Here is a 14,168-nt window from a genome sequence, read left to right on the forward strand (position 1 = left end):
GTTTCCTTCAAGAGAATAACTTATATTCATTTAGCTTCTACAAAACATAAGCATTAGTTAATAAGAATTTAGTAGATCCTAGGATTTTTTTGTTTGTTTGTTTCACGGTGAATTTTTATTGGATTCTTTTCAGTACTTCTAAATAGCAGCTAACTTAGTAGTATAAATTACACAATCAGTAAATGTTAAAGAAACAATCATTTGAAAATATGACCCTACAAAGTAGTTTAGCAATTTAGTAGTGAACTGTAAAGAATGAACCTGTGCCCTTTTAATAGAAGTGCTGCCTCTGGACATTCCCACAAGTGTCTTGCTTACTTGATAACTGACCACTGATTTGTAAATCATGCCACTGTGTCCTGTCCTGTCTCTGGTATGACATAGTCCTCACACACACTTTGTATTATTTCTTGGGGAGATTTTTTATGGGAATGATTTTAATATAGTTTCTTAATTTTTTATATTGTAAAATGAAATGAAAACAAAGAAGACTTTTAAGAGGCTTGTTTTTCCAATGAGCCATTCTTCAGGAAGATGTAGCATATTGGTTCTAAGACAACAGCAGCCTATTTTCTGTGGGGGCAAACAGAGGGAGCCTTCATCCTGCTCAGTGTTCCCCACTGCTCCTTTCATTACAACTTCCATTTCTGGGCCCAGTGCACCAAAAGAGAGATGCTGGTAGGCGAGCTCCTGTGCTGGGCATGAGGACATCTCTCCTTCCTTTGGCACAAAGGACAATGCTCGCTGTGATAGGCCTTTAGCCAAAAGCAGATGCTAGAACACAGAGTTGGAAGAGATGGGTAATTGCTCAACCCAGCTCTTAGTGTGTTCCGTTAGAGGGAGGGGAAATGACAGATGGCTAGTCAGGAGCAGAGCCAGGACTTACACATTTCTACTGTGATTTCAGAGCCCAGTATTTTGTACTTTCATTGACTTATTCATTTTTTCATGCTTTTACTGAGTACCTACTGTATGCCATTAGATTTACTAAGCAACCATTGGGGTATGAAGATGAACAAAACATCCAAGTTGCTAATGACATAGGATGGGAGAATCATACGATGACTCATTTGCAATTGGTACATGTGTTGTTGTCATAGAGGGCTGTACGAGGGGTAGTTGGGGCAGAAATAAGGACATCATCTGCTTCTGTTGGGAAAATTGGCATCATTGAAGGCACCTTCACAAAGAACAGACTTCTTATGCAGTCAGTGCATGAGGATATTGTGTGGTAGAGGAAGAAGAGAAGGGCATTCCCTTGTTACTTGGAGGGAGGAGAGGAGCGTGTGACAGTCACAACAGAGCAGCATCCCAAAGACTGTGGTTTGCTTCTCTGAAGAGATGCTCCCTAAATCAAGTCTGGAGAATTCTGCATACTGTGTTCCTGATTTTGTGATTATCCAGCATTTTTGTATTTATTTTTTTGTGAACAGTTGTGTGTGTAGTGTGTGTGTGAGAGAGAGTGTGTGCACAGGGGGAGGGAATGAATAAAGAGAGAAGGACTATCTATCTATGAAACACCCGTAGGAAAAGCCACCTTGAATTTTCCTCCACAATGTCACTCATCCATCTCTTGATTTCTGTCCCCCAGGCACCACTGTCATCCAAGGCCTTTTTTTGATGTCCCTGAACTTTTGCAACGTCACCTAAGTGCTCCTTTCCCTCCAATACTAAATACCACCATTGAATTAATATTTTTTAGACTTTAATAAGGTTTACATTTTACGTATTTGTCTTTCTTGGGTAGCACACTCACCTGATACAAAACTTTAAAAGTGGAAAGGATATACAGTGAAATGTCATTCTCTCATCTTTGTTCTGCACCCAGCCAGCTCCCCTCCACTGGCAACCACTATGACTAGATTCTTGTCTATTCCTCTAGATAGATGTTATGAATGTACAAATGAGAATTTTCTTTTTCTCTTTGATACGTAAATAGGAGCGTATGTTTGAAAACTGTTCTGTACTTTGCTTTTTTTCACTTAGCAGTGTATCTTGGAAATCTTTCCATATTGCTGCATGAGGAACTTCCTCGTTCTTGGTTCAGCTGCATTGTATTCCACTGAATGGACATACCATGGTTTATTCAACCAGTTTCTAGCTGATAGACATTGATGATGTTCCCAGCCTTTGCTTCTACAGTGTCACATGTGCTGATTCTTCTTTATGTATAGCTCACCTTAAAAAAACATTTTGGCCGCCAGTTGCTCACAAAACAAAATACTTTATTTTGGCATTCAGGGCCTTCTCCAGTAAAGCCCCAAAGAACTTTCTAATATTATTGGTACATGCCAAAATGAACTTCCTTCTTAGTTTAATGATTCAATTCAAGATCTTTTTCATAGGCCTCTTTTATTTTCTCCTTCTTACTTCCCCAAATGAACTGTCTTCTCTAGTCCCTGGTAATTATGTTATTCTCCAAGGGGACCTTTGCTGTTCCTGGTCCTCTAACTTGTATCTCCACCTTCCTGCTTTGTCTTTGGAAGTTGTCCGTCCTCCTTGGCTCATCTTGAGTTCCACCTTCTCTGCTGATCTTCCCGGACTTCCTTACTGCTTAGTAAAATCCTCCTTCTCTCAGAAACACAAGGCCTTACTGGAGTCTTACTCTTTTGATTTAGCATTTGTGTACATACATGCACGTAGACCTAGGCATGTAATGTTTCTTTTTAAATGTGTATGTGTCTTTTTTTTTTCTTTTCTGTTTGTGAAGTATTGAAGGGCCTCTTGTACTGTTTTATATATATCATTATGACTTTCAAAATTACCCAGCACCATTCCTTCTTCTACAGCTTTTTATTTACTCATCCGTTACCCTTAAACATCAAAACTCCTACATACTGCCCTAAGCCAAAGAACTTCTCAGTTCCCCTTTGCCCCCCATGTTGATCTTGAATGAAGTGATGGCCAGTTGGCTGAACCTTGAATTGCTCCTCTGCTCATTCCTTACCTCACCAGATCTGGCTCTTCTTCTTAGCCAGATGGCCCTACCCTTGAGGCACCACAAAAGTCTCACAGTCCCTGTTTCCATGACAACATACATGCCATCATTTCCAAAATTCTGTCCTATTTCTCTTTCTAAATCATGATTCCTCAGCCTCGGTGAAGCCTTTATGCCACAGGGTTTTCCAGATTGTCTCTTCCATGCCTCTACTCACTTAAACATCCAGAAATCATGATGATGACAGCAAGCTTTATCACGATTTGTATGCACCTGACACAGTATAGCTACATTATTTTCACAATCTCTCTCCTCACAACCTAGAAGATAGGGAAACTGCTTTCAGTGTATTTCTCACATTTCACTTTTTATTGAACAATACGTAAATTATATTTGTGACTGTTTATTGTCAGATGATCTTACATAGGTGTGGATTTGCCCACTCTGATGAGTAGCCAATACCCTTTATTTCCCAGGAGACAGTATTTGCATGGTCCCATGGTCCACCTCCACGCAGAGTGTGACTGATGTTGTACATTGGAAAACTGAACTCATATTAGCCTTTTCCTAAAAAGGTTGTGGCTGATAATTCTGTGCTTACATATTCTACAAGAATGGTTTTTAAATTATTCAGCTTTTGGATTTTATATGTTTGTACAATTTCCTTTAAACCATTGAGAATCCTTTTATTTTCTCTCATTTTCATGAGATTGTAAATTTCTCTGATACAGGAACTTATGGTACACTCCCTGAAATTTCAGATTGCTAAGACTTTTTCCCACATCAAATAGTTAAATTAATTATTGAATTAATTTTATATTAACTTTAACTTAATTTTTTTTCTTTTCTCATTTTTCAGGAAATCATTTGCCAGAAGAATACCGTGAGTATTTTAACTCTTCCAGAAATTTTTTAACTTTTCTGTTTCATCAACTAATCTCTGGCCTTTTTTTTATCTCCACAGATTATTAATTTCTTTGTTTTCCCTCTTTAGAGTTTCTGATATATCAATATAAATTTGGTTATTTTATCAAAACATTTCTTTAAAAGCAAAACTTTACTGGGAGAGGACACTGATGCCTGTTTATACTTATATTTTTGAAAAAAAAATGTTTCCATAGTGTATCCAATTTTGTGTAATTCTGAGTGGTACTCAGGTATCATATATATACATACTGCATATATGTATATGTGTGTGTATATATGTTTATACACATGTATTTATGTTTATATACACACACATATAGATATCTGTACCTATATATATGCTATGTAGCAAATTATAGGTACAAATGTGCCCATATATGCACATACATATATAGGTACATGTATATCTATTATCTAACTATCTATACAGTTTGATCTAAGTTCCAGAGTCTTGTAGTCTGCCTTTGAGACCACATCACAGAATTATTACCTTACACACAGTATTAAATAAAAGCTAAAAAGTGATAAAAATAAATTTCAAATTTTAAAAATGCATGAAGTAAAATTACACAATTTAATATCTAAGGACATCAGCCTTCTTATGCTAGTGGTTATACTTTTCATTTGGAAAATAAAACCAGTATTTAAAAACCACAGAGTGCATCTTTGCAACTTACAGCGAAAATAATATCCTACCTAAAGATCTGCACCTGATTTGATTTATGATGATAAGATTAAAAATACAATTGTAATTTTTCCTTAGACCAGAAAGATTTAAAACTTATGGTTAAGATTGTACCAAGTCAGAGACTCATGGCAACATAAATAAAGTTGTCATTATTTACTTTTATTCTGCCCATCTCCACAGGAAATGAGCAGTTATTGCTTCAGGCATCTATTTCGTGTAACATTTTTATTAAACATATAGTGACTGAACATGTACCGTGTGCCAGGCTTTGGGCTTGGTGCCATAGGGATTCACTATGGCGGCTGAAAATCGAGGCAGTCAGATTCTTAACTGCTCTGAGAGATGGCCAGTGACTAGGTCCAGAGTCTAGGTCGGGGAGAAGATTGGTAAACAAATCAGCAAAGACACAGATTAGAAAATTAACGCAAGGCAGTGTGCTGAAGAGTGGGTGGCCATATACCAAATGGTCACGGTTCTTTGAGAGGAGGTGGTCTTTACCAGAAACTTGGAGGAAAGAGTTAATCATATCCACTGGCAGGTCAGACCTGTGGAGAAACGGGGTTATATGGTTTCCAAATACTGCACATGATGAACAGGTCACCTCTTGGCTTGAGTAATTTGCTGGGTTTCAGGGGCTGGGTGTCCTTCTCAAAAGTTGAGGATTTTGAGCCAGTATTTCAATATGTTTGAATGCTGAGAGCATTTCTTCCCAGAAACTTAATTCATTTCCCACACATATATACGTATGTTCATCTTTATGTAGCTTTTAAAAATTGAAAAACAGAGCCAGTGTTATTTTTTTAACTAAAGATCATAGAATAGGACTAGGTTTTGAATTGCAGGTTTTTATAGCCGTGAACACAGGCGTGGGCCAGAGAGATCGCTGTTGTTATTTTATGAGCACACCTCGGGTGTTTTGAAATTTAAGGAGATGTGGGCTTTCTTTTTCAAGAAGCAAGCTTAAATATTTTAGAATTAGTACCTTATTAATAAAAGGCAGTTGCTATGCTCAAGGTGTCTGTTCTTGATCATACAGTGTTTTATTTTTTAATTTGCTTTGAATGATCAGTTATTTCAAACTAGGGATGCAACAGCCATCTGTAAACAGAAATTGCAATAATAAGATTCCTGAGGTAGAGGTGAGCCTACCCGGGGAAAAAAGATTCCCATAGTATTAGTCTTTCATTGTTCTGAAAAAATGTGCTTTTCTCGGCAGCAAAAAAAAAAAAAAAAAAAAAATAGTGTCACAAGCAACCCTTACACTTTCCCCCACCACATGCTCACAGGGGTCTCAGCCCAGGCCTGCGAGCATCCCTGTGGCTCCTGAAGCTTCATCACCACCCCTGTGTTTCCCCAACAGTGGTGGATTGCCAAAAAATACATTTATTGCCTTAGAAACATAAGGAAGAGACTCCAGAAAGTATAGTGAGGCCAGGAACTTAGAAAGACCTTAGCATGTTGGTTATTTTCTGTGAGGGCTCTGAAGCCTTATTCCATGGGGTTTGAAGGAGACAGTTGCAAGAATCCGTTTTTCTCTGCCGTTTGCATGACTCGTTTTTCTGTCTCTACCCCTCTGCTGCTGCTACGCACCCAGACGTCCGAGAGTCATTCTTTCCCAGAATTAGTTTTACACGGATGCATTATTCCCTGATGCCCAGTATTTGAGTAATGATGTATCTTATTTCATGTCTTAGGCATAACGACATGTGGTATTAAGGCTTCTGAGGATACAGAACTTTATCCGGCAGCAGAATACTATTTTGAAACACTAATAGTGCTTTTCTGGAAGATTCAGAGCATTTTCTTTTTGAATTGTATGTTATAGTGCTTATCTAAGGAGTATTTGGTTCTGTTGCTCTTTTGTAACCTGCTCATAGTTAAAGCTCTAGAAGCTTTGGGAGGCAACCTCTTGATACACTTGCCTTTCTTTTCTGCTCAGGCTATGGATCAGATCAAAGGATTAAATTGGTGGCTATGCTGAGGGATGTCAGAAACATTTTAGAAGCAGGATATGTTTATTTTTCCTCTTCCTGACTAGCCTTCCAAATTATTTGTCCATGGAGGAGAGCTTAAGAAAGGAAGTTTCTGGGGCACCTTGGTGGCTCAGTGGGTTAAAGCCTCTGCCTTCGGCTCAGGTCATGATCTCGGGGTCCTGGGATTGAGCCCCACATCGGGCTTTCTGCTTGGCGGGGAGCCTACTTCCTCCTCTATCTCTGCCTGCCTCTTTGCCTACTTGTGATCTCTGTCTGCCAAATAAATAAATAAATAATCTTAAAAAAAAAAAAAGAAAGAACTGTTTCATGTGTTTGAAAAATCAAATCTCAACCTCTGGAAGTTCCTCTCATACTTTAAATGGAAGTCAGGTCCAGTTTCTGCTTCGCAACCTGACATACAACAAGTGCCTCAGAGACCATGTTCATAAATAATTCGGTCTGGCCATAAAGGCATTTATCAGTTCTTGTCTGTTTGCTGTGAAGCAGTAGCTTGGCTCATATAGGGTTCCACGAAAGTGACCTGAGGTGAAGTGTTGGCGTGTCAGCCTGTAGAGGCCCTTTGGAAGGGTACTGACCCCTCTAATGGATAATGGGATACCCTCTAGAGAAGAGCCCTGGGCTAGAGTCCCAAACACATCACAGACCAGATGCATGACCTTATCTGAGCCTTGTCTGAATTCTCGCCTACAAAACAGAAAGTAGTCCTCCCTGCTTGGTGGAGAATCTTTCTCCCTCTGCCTCTGCTCTTCCCCCTGTTCCTGCTCTCTCTCTCTCTCAAATAAATAAATAAATAAATACATTTTTGAAAAAAAAAAAAACAAAAAACAAAACAGAGTCAATAGTACCTTCTTTGCTGGGGTATTGGGAACTCATGACCGTTCATTCTTGACACATGGCAAGTGTGAGTCAACGTTTGCTCTTGTTGGTTTGTTTCTAAGGGGCAGCGAAGTGATGTATTGTTCCCCATAATGCTGATATAGCTAGGATCCGATTATCTGGGCTCGCTGTGCTCCCCAGAACAGCGATGGGGTTTCCCACATAACTCCTTTTACTTGTCAACCTTCTGCCTTTTTTTTTTTTTTCCTCTCCTCTCTATGGTTTTTCTCTTAGAGGTCCCTCATGTTTCCTTAGATTCAGCCACACCAAATGCTTCCCAGGTCTGTACTTTTGTTGGAAACTCTTTTATGTTCCAATCACATATTTCTGACTTTCTTTTTTTTTTATGTTCTTTATTTTTTTATTTGTATTATAAAAATTATCCTTCATATCTACTCATTCATTTATCTATTTGTAGGAACTTTCAAAGTTTCCAGGTTAACCAAGCTCTCCCAACACTAATTTGTCCTTAAAGTCTGACAACACTTGACCTTAGGTCTCCAGTCAAAATTGCTATGAGGTATCTAACTTACTTTATCCTGCTTTGAAAACACTCCCAAGGGTTTCATGGATGATCCAATTAACCTGATCATGATGGAGTATGTTAGAACTGAAGAGAGCTGTCTAGTTTTCAAATGTTTCTTTCTCCCCTCTGTCTTTTTTTTTTTTTCTCCCCAAGACACAATGTTACATAGAATATCAATGCAACCAATGTATCAAGACATAAATATATCATTGCTTTTTTTTCTGAACTGGAAGAAATCTACTATTGACCCTCAACATCCTCATCCTCTTTTATTATGGGATTTTCAGTCCAAGGCAATTCTGTGGATACATGGACCTTTGGGAAAGCACTAACCTGTTTCTTTTTTTTTTTTTTAATTTTTTATTTTTTATAAACATATATTTTTATCCCCAGGGGAACAGGTCTGTGAATCACCAGGTTTACACACTTCACAGCACTCACCAAATCACATACCCTCCCCAATGTCCATAATCCCACCCCCTTCTCCCAAACCCCCTCCCCCCCGGCAACCCTCAGTTTGTTTTGTGAGATTAAGAGTCACTTATGGTTTGTATCCCTCCCAATCCCGTCTTGTTTCATTTATTCTTCTTCTACCCACTTAAGCCTCCATGTTGCATCACCACTTCCTCATATCAGGGAGATCATATGATAGTTGTCTTTGGGGGACTACAAGGGACTGACCACCCAAATCCTACTTCTCTCTCTGCCCTCAACCCACGCCACTCTCCACTCACTCCTCCCGAGCTTCTCTAGATTCCCAATGATGTCAGGTGAGGGAACATTAGTGCAAACAAAGGGTGAGCTGGGAGGAAGAAAAAGGAAACTGGACTGGACATCCCTAAGTAAGTCAGCCTGCCTCAATCTAAGAGCTCAGGGAAGGGATGTGGATGCAAAGCTCAGGACATGTCCTGGGCATGGGAATCATGGAAGAATTCAGAGCAGTAAAGGACACATGAGCACAGTCTTAAATGGGGCTACCTAAAATGAGTGGTATCATTAGCAAAACGAAAACTCAGCAGAAGCAGACTTCATTATTTATGAACATATTACAGTTGAGGGCACTTGTTATATATCAAGTAATAAATCACAAACAGAACCTGACTGCCCGTTAATATATGACAAGAACTTCAAGAGGTTGAAACCTGAGCTGGGGTAGGAAGTGTAAAATGTTCACGATTAAAAAGGCTGAGATTTAAGGAGGGCAGGACACCGAGAGTCAGAATGTCTAGAAGAAAGTCAGAAATATATTTAGGACATCGATTTTGGAGGTAGAATAGACTGGATTTCAATAGGATGTGGGTGGTGAAGGAAATGGGAGCATCAGGGAAAACTCCTGGGTCTCTAGTTTTAGTAGCTAGGAGGCTAATGGAGCCATGACCATGACAGAGCAGCCTGGAGAGAGCAGCTTTGTTTCCGCATCACTCACAGCATAGCCTGTCAGGTGCGGAGCCCTTAAGTGTTAGCTCTTATTCTTATCATGTATTTATGCTGTGTCTCTGTGATTAAATTTTAAATTCCCCAGAAGGCTAAAGGCTTTGTTTAAACTCCTCTGTTTTTCCTGCAGCATGCATATATCATAATACCTTAGCCATCAGAGATGGTGAATAAATATTTAATTGACTGATGTAAACTGTCCTACTGGGGGTTTTTGTTTTGTTGCTTTTTTGGTTTTTTTGTTTGTTTGTTTGTTTTTTACATCATCTGTAAGTCCTAATTATTTGCAATCAGCAATTAAAGAAATTGGAGGAAATTTCCACTTTCATAGGTCATAAATAAGAAATGAGGTTTTTCAATTTTGCTTCACATTCAGGATGACTATTTAAAATGACTCAGTGCAGTAGGACTTGGGATTTTGTTAGTGTGGAGTCTCCAGGCCAGCTCACCCGCTCCTGGCACCTCTTCTTTATACAGATGTGCACTGGGAACTATACATTCGTCCCTTACATGATCACTCCACACAACAAGGTCTACTGCTGTGATAGCAGCTTCATGAAGGGGTTGACGGAGCTCATGCAACCGAACTTCGAGCTGCTTCTTGGACCCATTTGCTTACCTCTTGTGGATCGTTTCATTCAGCTTCTGAAGGTGGCACAAGCAAGTTCTAGGTAAAGTTGAATAATGCCGTTTGATGATGATAACAGAGCTATGTCCTACTTCCTTTATTTGTGCATCTTATCGGATGTTTCTCAGATATAGCACACAGCCAACAACCAGGAAAATGAAAGTATGATATCTTCTAAGTAGATAAAAGAGATGCCTGATAGTTTACTGTATTCAGAAGAGAACCATTAAGATCAGAAAGGGAAAAAAAAAGACTGCTAAGTACATTATGGTAATGGTAGGGATATATATATATATATATATATATATATATTCTCAAAGTACAGAAATACTGTCAGAATTAATGTCCACAGACTTTTACTATAAGAACAGGAACTTTCCCAGAATTGCTGATGACATTATTATATTTTAGTTAAGAAAAACCAGTTAGGGTAATCTGTGATGAGGCTGAGTCAGAAAGTGAGGGCTATATTATGTTCAAATCATAGGCACACCTGATTTATTTGGAACAATTTCTACTCAAAACAGTGCAATGAAAAATAAAGTTTTGGTGTTTCAAGTGGCACATGGCAGGTTCTTGGAAAAGTCATTAAGAAGCAGTATATTTACCTAAGTTTTTCTAAAGCAAAGCAAAGTATTAAAAAATACATATAGGACTCCCAAAATTCTTTATAATGCAAAATCCATGAGGTGTTCCATCTATGCATCCTGTGAATTAAAAGTTACAAATGCCGCAGACGTCATTCATTTCCTTATACGATCATTGCTTTTCATTGAAATCCCTTCTAGTATTAACTCTTTGAAATGTGTTCTCCCACCAGCCAGTATTTCCGGGAATCTATTCTCAATGATATCAGGAAAGCTCGAAATTTATACACTGGTAAAGAATTGGCAGCTGAGTTGGCAAGAATTCGGCAACGAGTAGATAATATCGAAGTCTTGACAGCAGATATTGTCATAAACCTCTTACTTTCCTACAGAGATATCCAGGTGAGAAGATGCTTACAGGAAATTCTTCGTCATGTAGCATGTTGAAGGAATAAGGGAGAGTTAGCATCACATTTCAGTTAGTTGAGAGGTCATCCAGGTCACTACATGTAATTTTTTATTGCCTTTTCTAAGCTCTCTATCCTGAGAATTTATGATGAATGAAAAAGACTCATATGAGTTAGCCATCCTTGATTATGTAACGAAGTACTTTTATGGTAAAGGTCCGAGTTTTTCCTCCAGAAGAACAAAAAGAAAAATCTGTGTACATTGCTAACCTGTGGACAACCTATACTAATTTGTTAGCCTCAGACACACCTGTCAGGCAATAAGTGAAAGTTTTGTTGTGGCAAATAGCAGAAGTGGGAGGGGGAGCTTTCTGGACATAGCTCTTACTCCTGGGAATTCTGTTGCTTGGAATTGATAGTGCTAGATCTGACTAGCCAGGACCAAGAAATATGCAACTGATTAATTATAAAAATAACTTAAAAAAATTTCTCATGTAAAACACACCAATGTGCCATTTAATTTTATTGACATGTCTTAAAATTTTTTTAAATATGGTAAATAGAAGGCAATCTTCTCTGAGTTGGGAATTTTGTTTTTAGATTTTTATATAGTAAAATCGAAGTGACTTCTAGTTTCTTATTCCCACACAGCCTTTCAGGCCCAAGTAAAGCTTTATGAGAACAACAGAAATTAGCATTCATGTAGAGGTGTGGCATTTCAGATCCCAAAACTAGGGGAACTTGAAATGACATCATCTTGTTACTTATAAGAGAGGTTCAATCATTTGCTCCATGTCCTTGATATTTTGAAAATTCTTTCTTTGAAAATAATTGATAGGACACCATCCCAGGAATCTGGCTCCATGGGAGAGGCAAACCACCCATAGTCAGACAACAGAGTGTTATCATGCTAATGGAGGCGGTTGTGGTAACTCTATATTTTAAGGTTTTTACCTATATAATCCAAATTTCTTATTTAAGAAGAATCAATTTCTTTTTGGTTCTAGATTCTTCAAAGTAGTTCATGGATCCTAGTTCTCTTTTTAACACCCTTCTCGGATTTAGATATATGCTTGTCAAAAGTCCTCTCATTGTCAGAACTTTCTCCTAGGGGTTTAATTCTGTCTTATTCTCCTTTTGTTTGAAAGGACTATGATTCTATAGTGAAGCTGGTAGAGACCTTAGAAAAGCTGCCAACCTTTGATTTGGCTTCCCATCACCATGTGAAGTTTCATTATGCATTTGCACTGAATAGGTAAGAAGAAAAGGTTCTGTTCGTACTATGCTAACATACTATTTTATAACCTGCGTTTTCTTCCTACGATATGTTTTTGCTGTAGCATTGCAGCCACTCCCTATTGGAATGTAATATTAATATTTCTGCTTCAACCATATGAAATGTAAGAAGCATATGCATTCTGTTTTTTTATTTTTTTGACAGTAAAAAAAAAAAGTCCCTACAGTTTATATATTTAAATTCTTTATTTTTTTTGTTTTGTTTAATTTATTTTTTTATCATGTTCTGTTAGACACCATACAGTACATCATTAGTTTTTTGATGTGTTCCGTGATTCATTTTTTGTGTATAACATGCAGTGTTCATTAAAACCTGTGACCTCCTTAATTCCCATTTCCCCGCACCTGGGTGCCTCCCCTCTGAAATCCTCAGTTTGTTTCCCAGAGTCCCATTTCTCTCATGGTTTGTCTCCCTGACTGATCCCCCTGCTTCAGTTTTCCCCTCCTTCCCCTAATATCCTCCATGCTATTCCTTAAATTCTTAAAATTCTTTTTTCTCAGGGCACCTGGGTGATTCAGTGGGTTAAAGCCTCTGCCTTAGGCTCAGGTCATGATCCCAGGGTTGTAGGATCAAACCCACATCTGGCTCTCTGCTCAGCAGGGAGCCTGCTTCCTCCTCTCTCTCTGCCTGCCTCTCTGCCTACTTGTGATCTCTGTCTGTCAAATAAATATATAAAATCTTTTTAAAAAATTCTTTTTTCTCTGAGTTCGTATTTGCTATTTATACTTGCTTAGAATTTTTTTAATTGCACAAATATAATGTTATTTTTAGGCAAATATGCTCAGCCCCAAATGGTTCTTTACCTAAAAATTTACAAAGTAGGGGGGCATCTGGGTCGCTCAGTTCGTTAAGTATTGGACTCTTGGTTTCGGCTGCAGTTATGATCTCAGGGTCATGGGGTCAATTTCAGTATCAGGCTCTGTGCTGAGTGCAGAGTCTGCTTAAGACTCCCCCTCTCTCCCTCTGCCCCTTCCCCTCTGCCCCAACTCTTTCTCTCTCTCTCCCATAAATAAATAAATCTTTAAAAAAATTTGCTAAGTAGGGTAATGGTAGTTATGTCTAGGTGAACATATTACTAACCAGAGAATATTTTCATTTTCACTGCCCTGAACATATCTAATTACAATCAGATCTCCATTGGCCACATTTTAGGGCATGTATCCAGAAATCTGCTAAGACTCGCATGAAGGCTGCTACTTCCAGTCCTGCCTGTCGGCCTTCTGTCCACATCATGGCACATACGTCGGTGCCACATCCTACCCGGAGTTACCAAGGAAGCCGGCCTTGCTCAGAGAGGCATGGAGAGGCCCAAAGCACTGAGCTGTCCAAAGCTTGTTAGTTGTGCTGCTGTCTTCCCTGGTGGCGAGTTAAATATGTATATTGTTGCTACAACTAAAGAGAAGGAGCGAAAAAGAAAGGGAGGGGCATCATGTCTACTTGCTGTGTGTCACTTAAGGCTTGATTATTTTACAGATGAGGAAGCTGAAGCTTGGAGACCTTGAATCGCTTTTCTTCAGACTCATAGTTAGCAAGTTATAAAACTGAGGCTCAAACCTGGATCTGTCCCATACTGATGTCTTTGCTCTTCATCACTAGGTCCTCCTGCCTCCGTCTGCAATGAAAGAAGTCAGCACACTATTCAACCAGAGATTCTTTCTTTCCTCCTTTATCCTTGCTAATGTTATCAATAAGTGTAGAATGGACGTATATTTCATTTCCCCATTTATTAAACATCTTTTTCTTCAGATTTGACAGAGTGAGATGAGACCTCCAGAGATTACCAGCTCCAGCTGGCTCTCAAATAAATCTTTCTTGAAAGACAGAATGGAATATGTTCTTTTTTATGAAATGAAAAATCAAAGTCCA

At 38.7% G+C, this 14,168-nt stretch overlaps 1 protein-coding gene across 2 annotated transcripts in view; it reads left to right on the forward strand.

The window, feature by feature from the left end:
• Positions 1–14,168, forward strand: part of MAP3K5 (mitogen-activated protein kinase kinase kinase 5) — a 199,889-nt gene that overhangs the window by 68,518 nt on the left and 117,203 nt on the right. For both annotated transcript variants that reach the window (XM_004740273.3, XM_045066319.1), the window contains exons 3-6: positions 3,798–3,821; positions 9,861–10,054; positions 10,832–11,000; positions 12,154–12,260. In XM_004740273.3, the coding sequence (XP_004740330.1) occupies positions 3,798–3,821; positions 9,861–10,054; positions 10,832–11,000; positions 12,154–12,260 (494 nt within the window). The remainder of the gene's footprint in view (positions 1–3,797; positions 3,822–9,860; positions 10,055–10,831; positions 11,001–12,153; positions 12,261–14,168) is intronic.

This window comes from Mustela putorius, unplaced genomic scaffold, assembly GCF_011764305.1.
Source record: "Mustela putorius furo isolate JIRA1106 unplaced genomic scaffold, ASM1176430v1.1 tig00003863_pilon_pilon_pilon, whole genome shotgun sequence".
Lineage (NCBI taxonomy): Eukaryota > Metazoa > Chordata > Mammalia > Carnivora > Mustelidae > Mustela > Mustela putorius.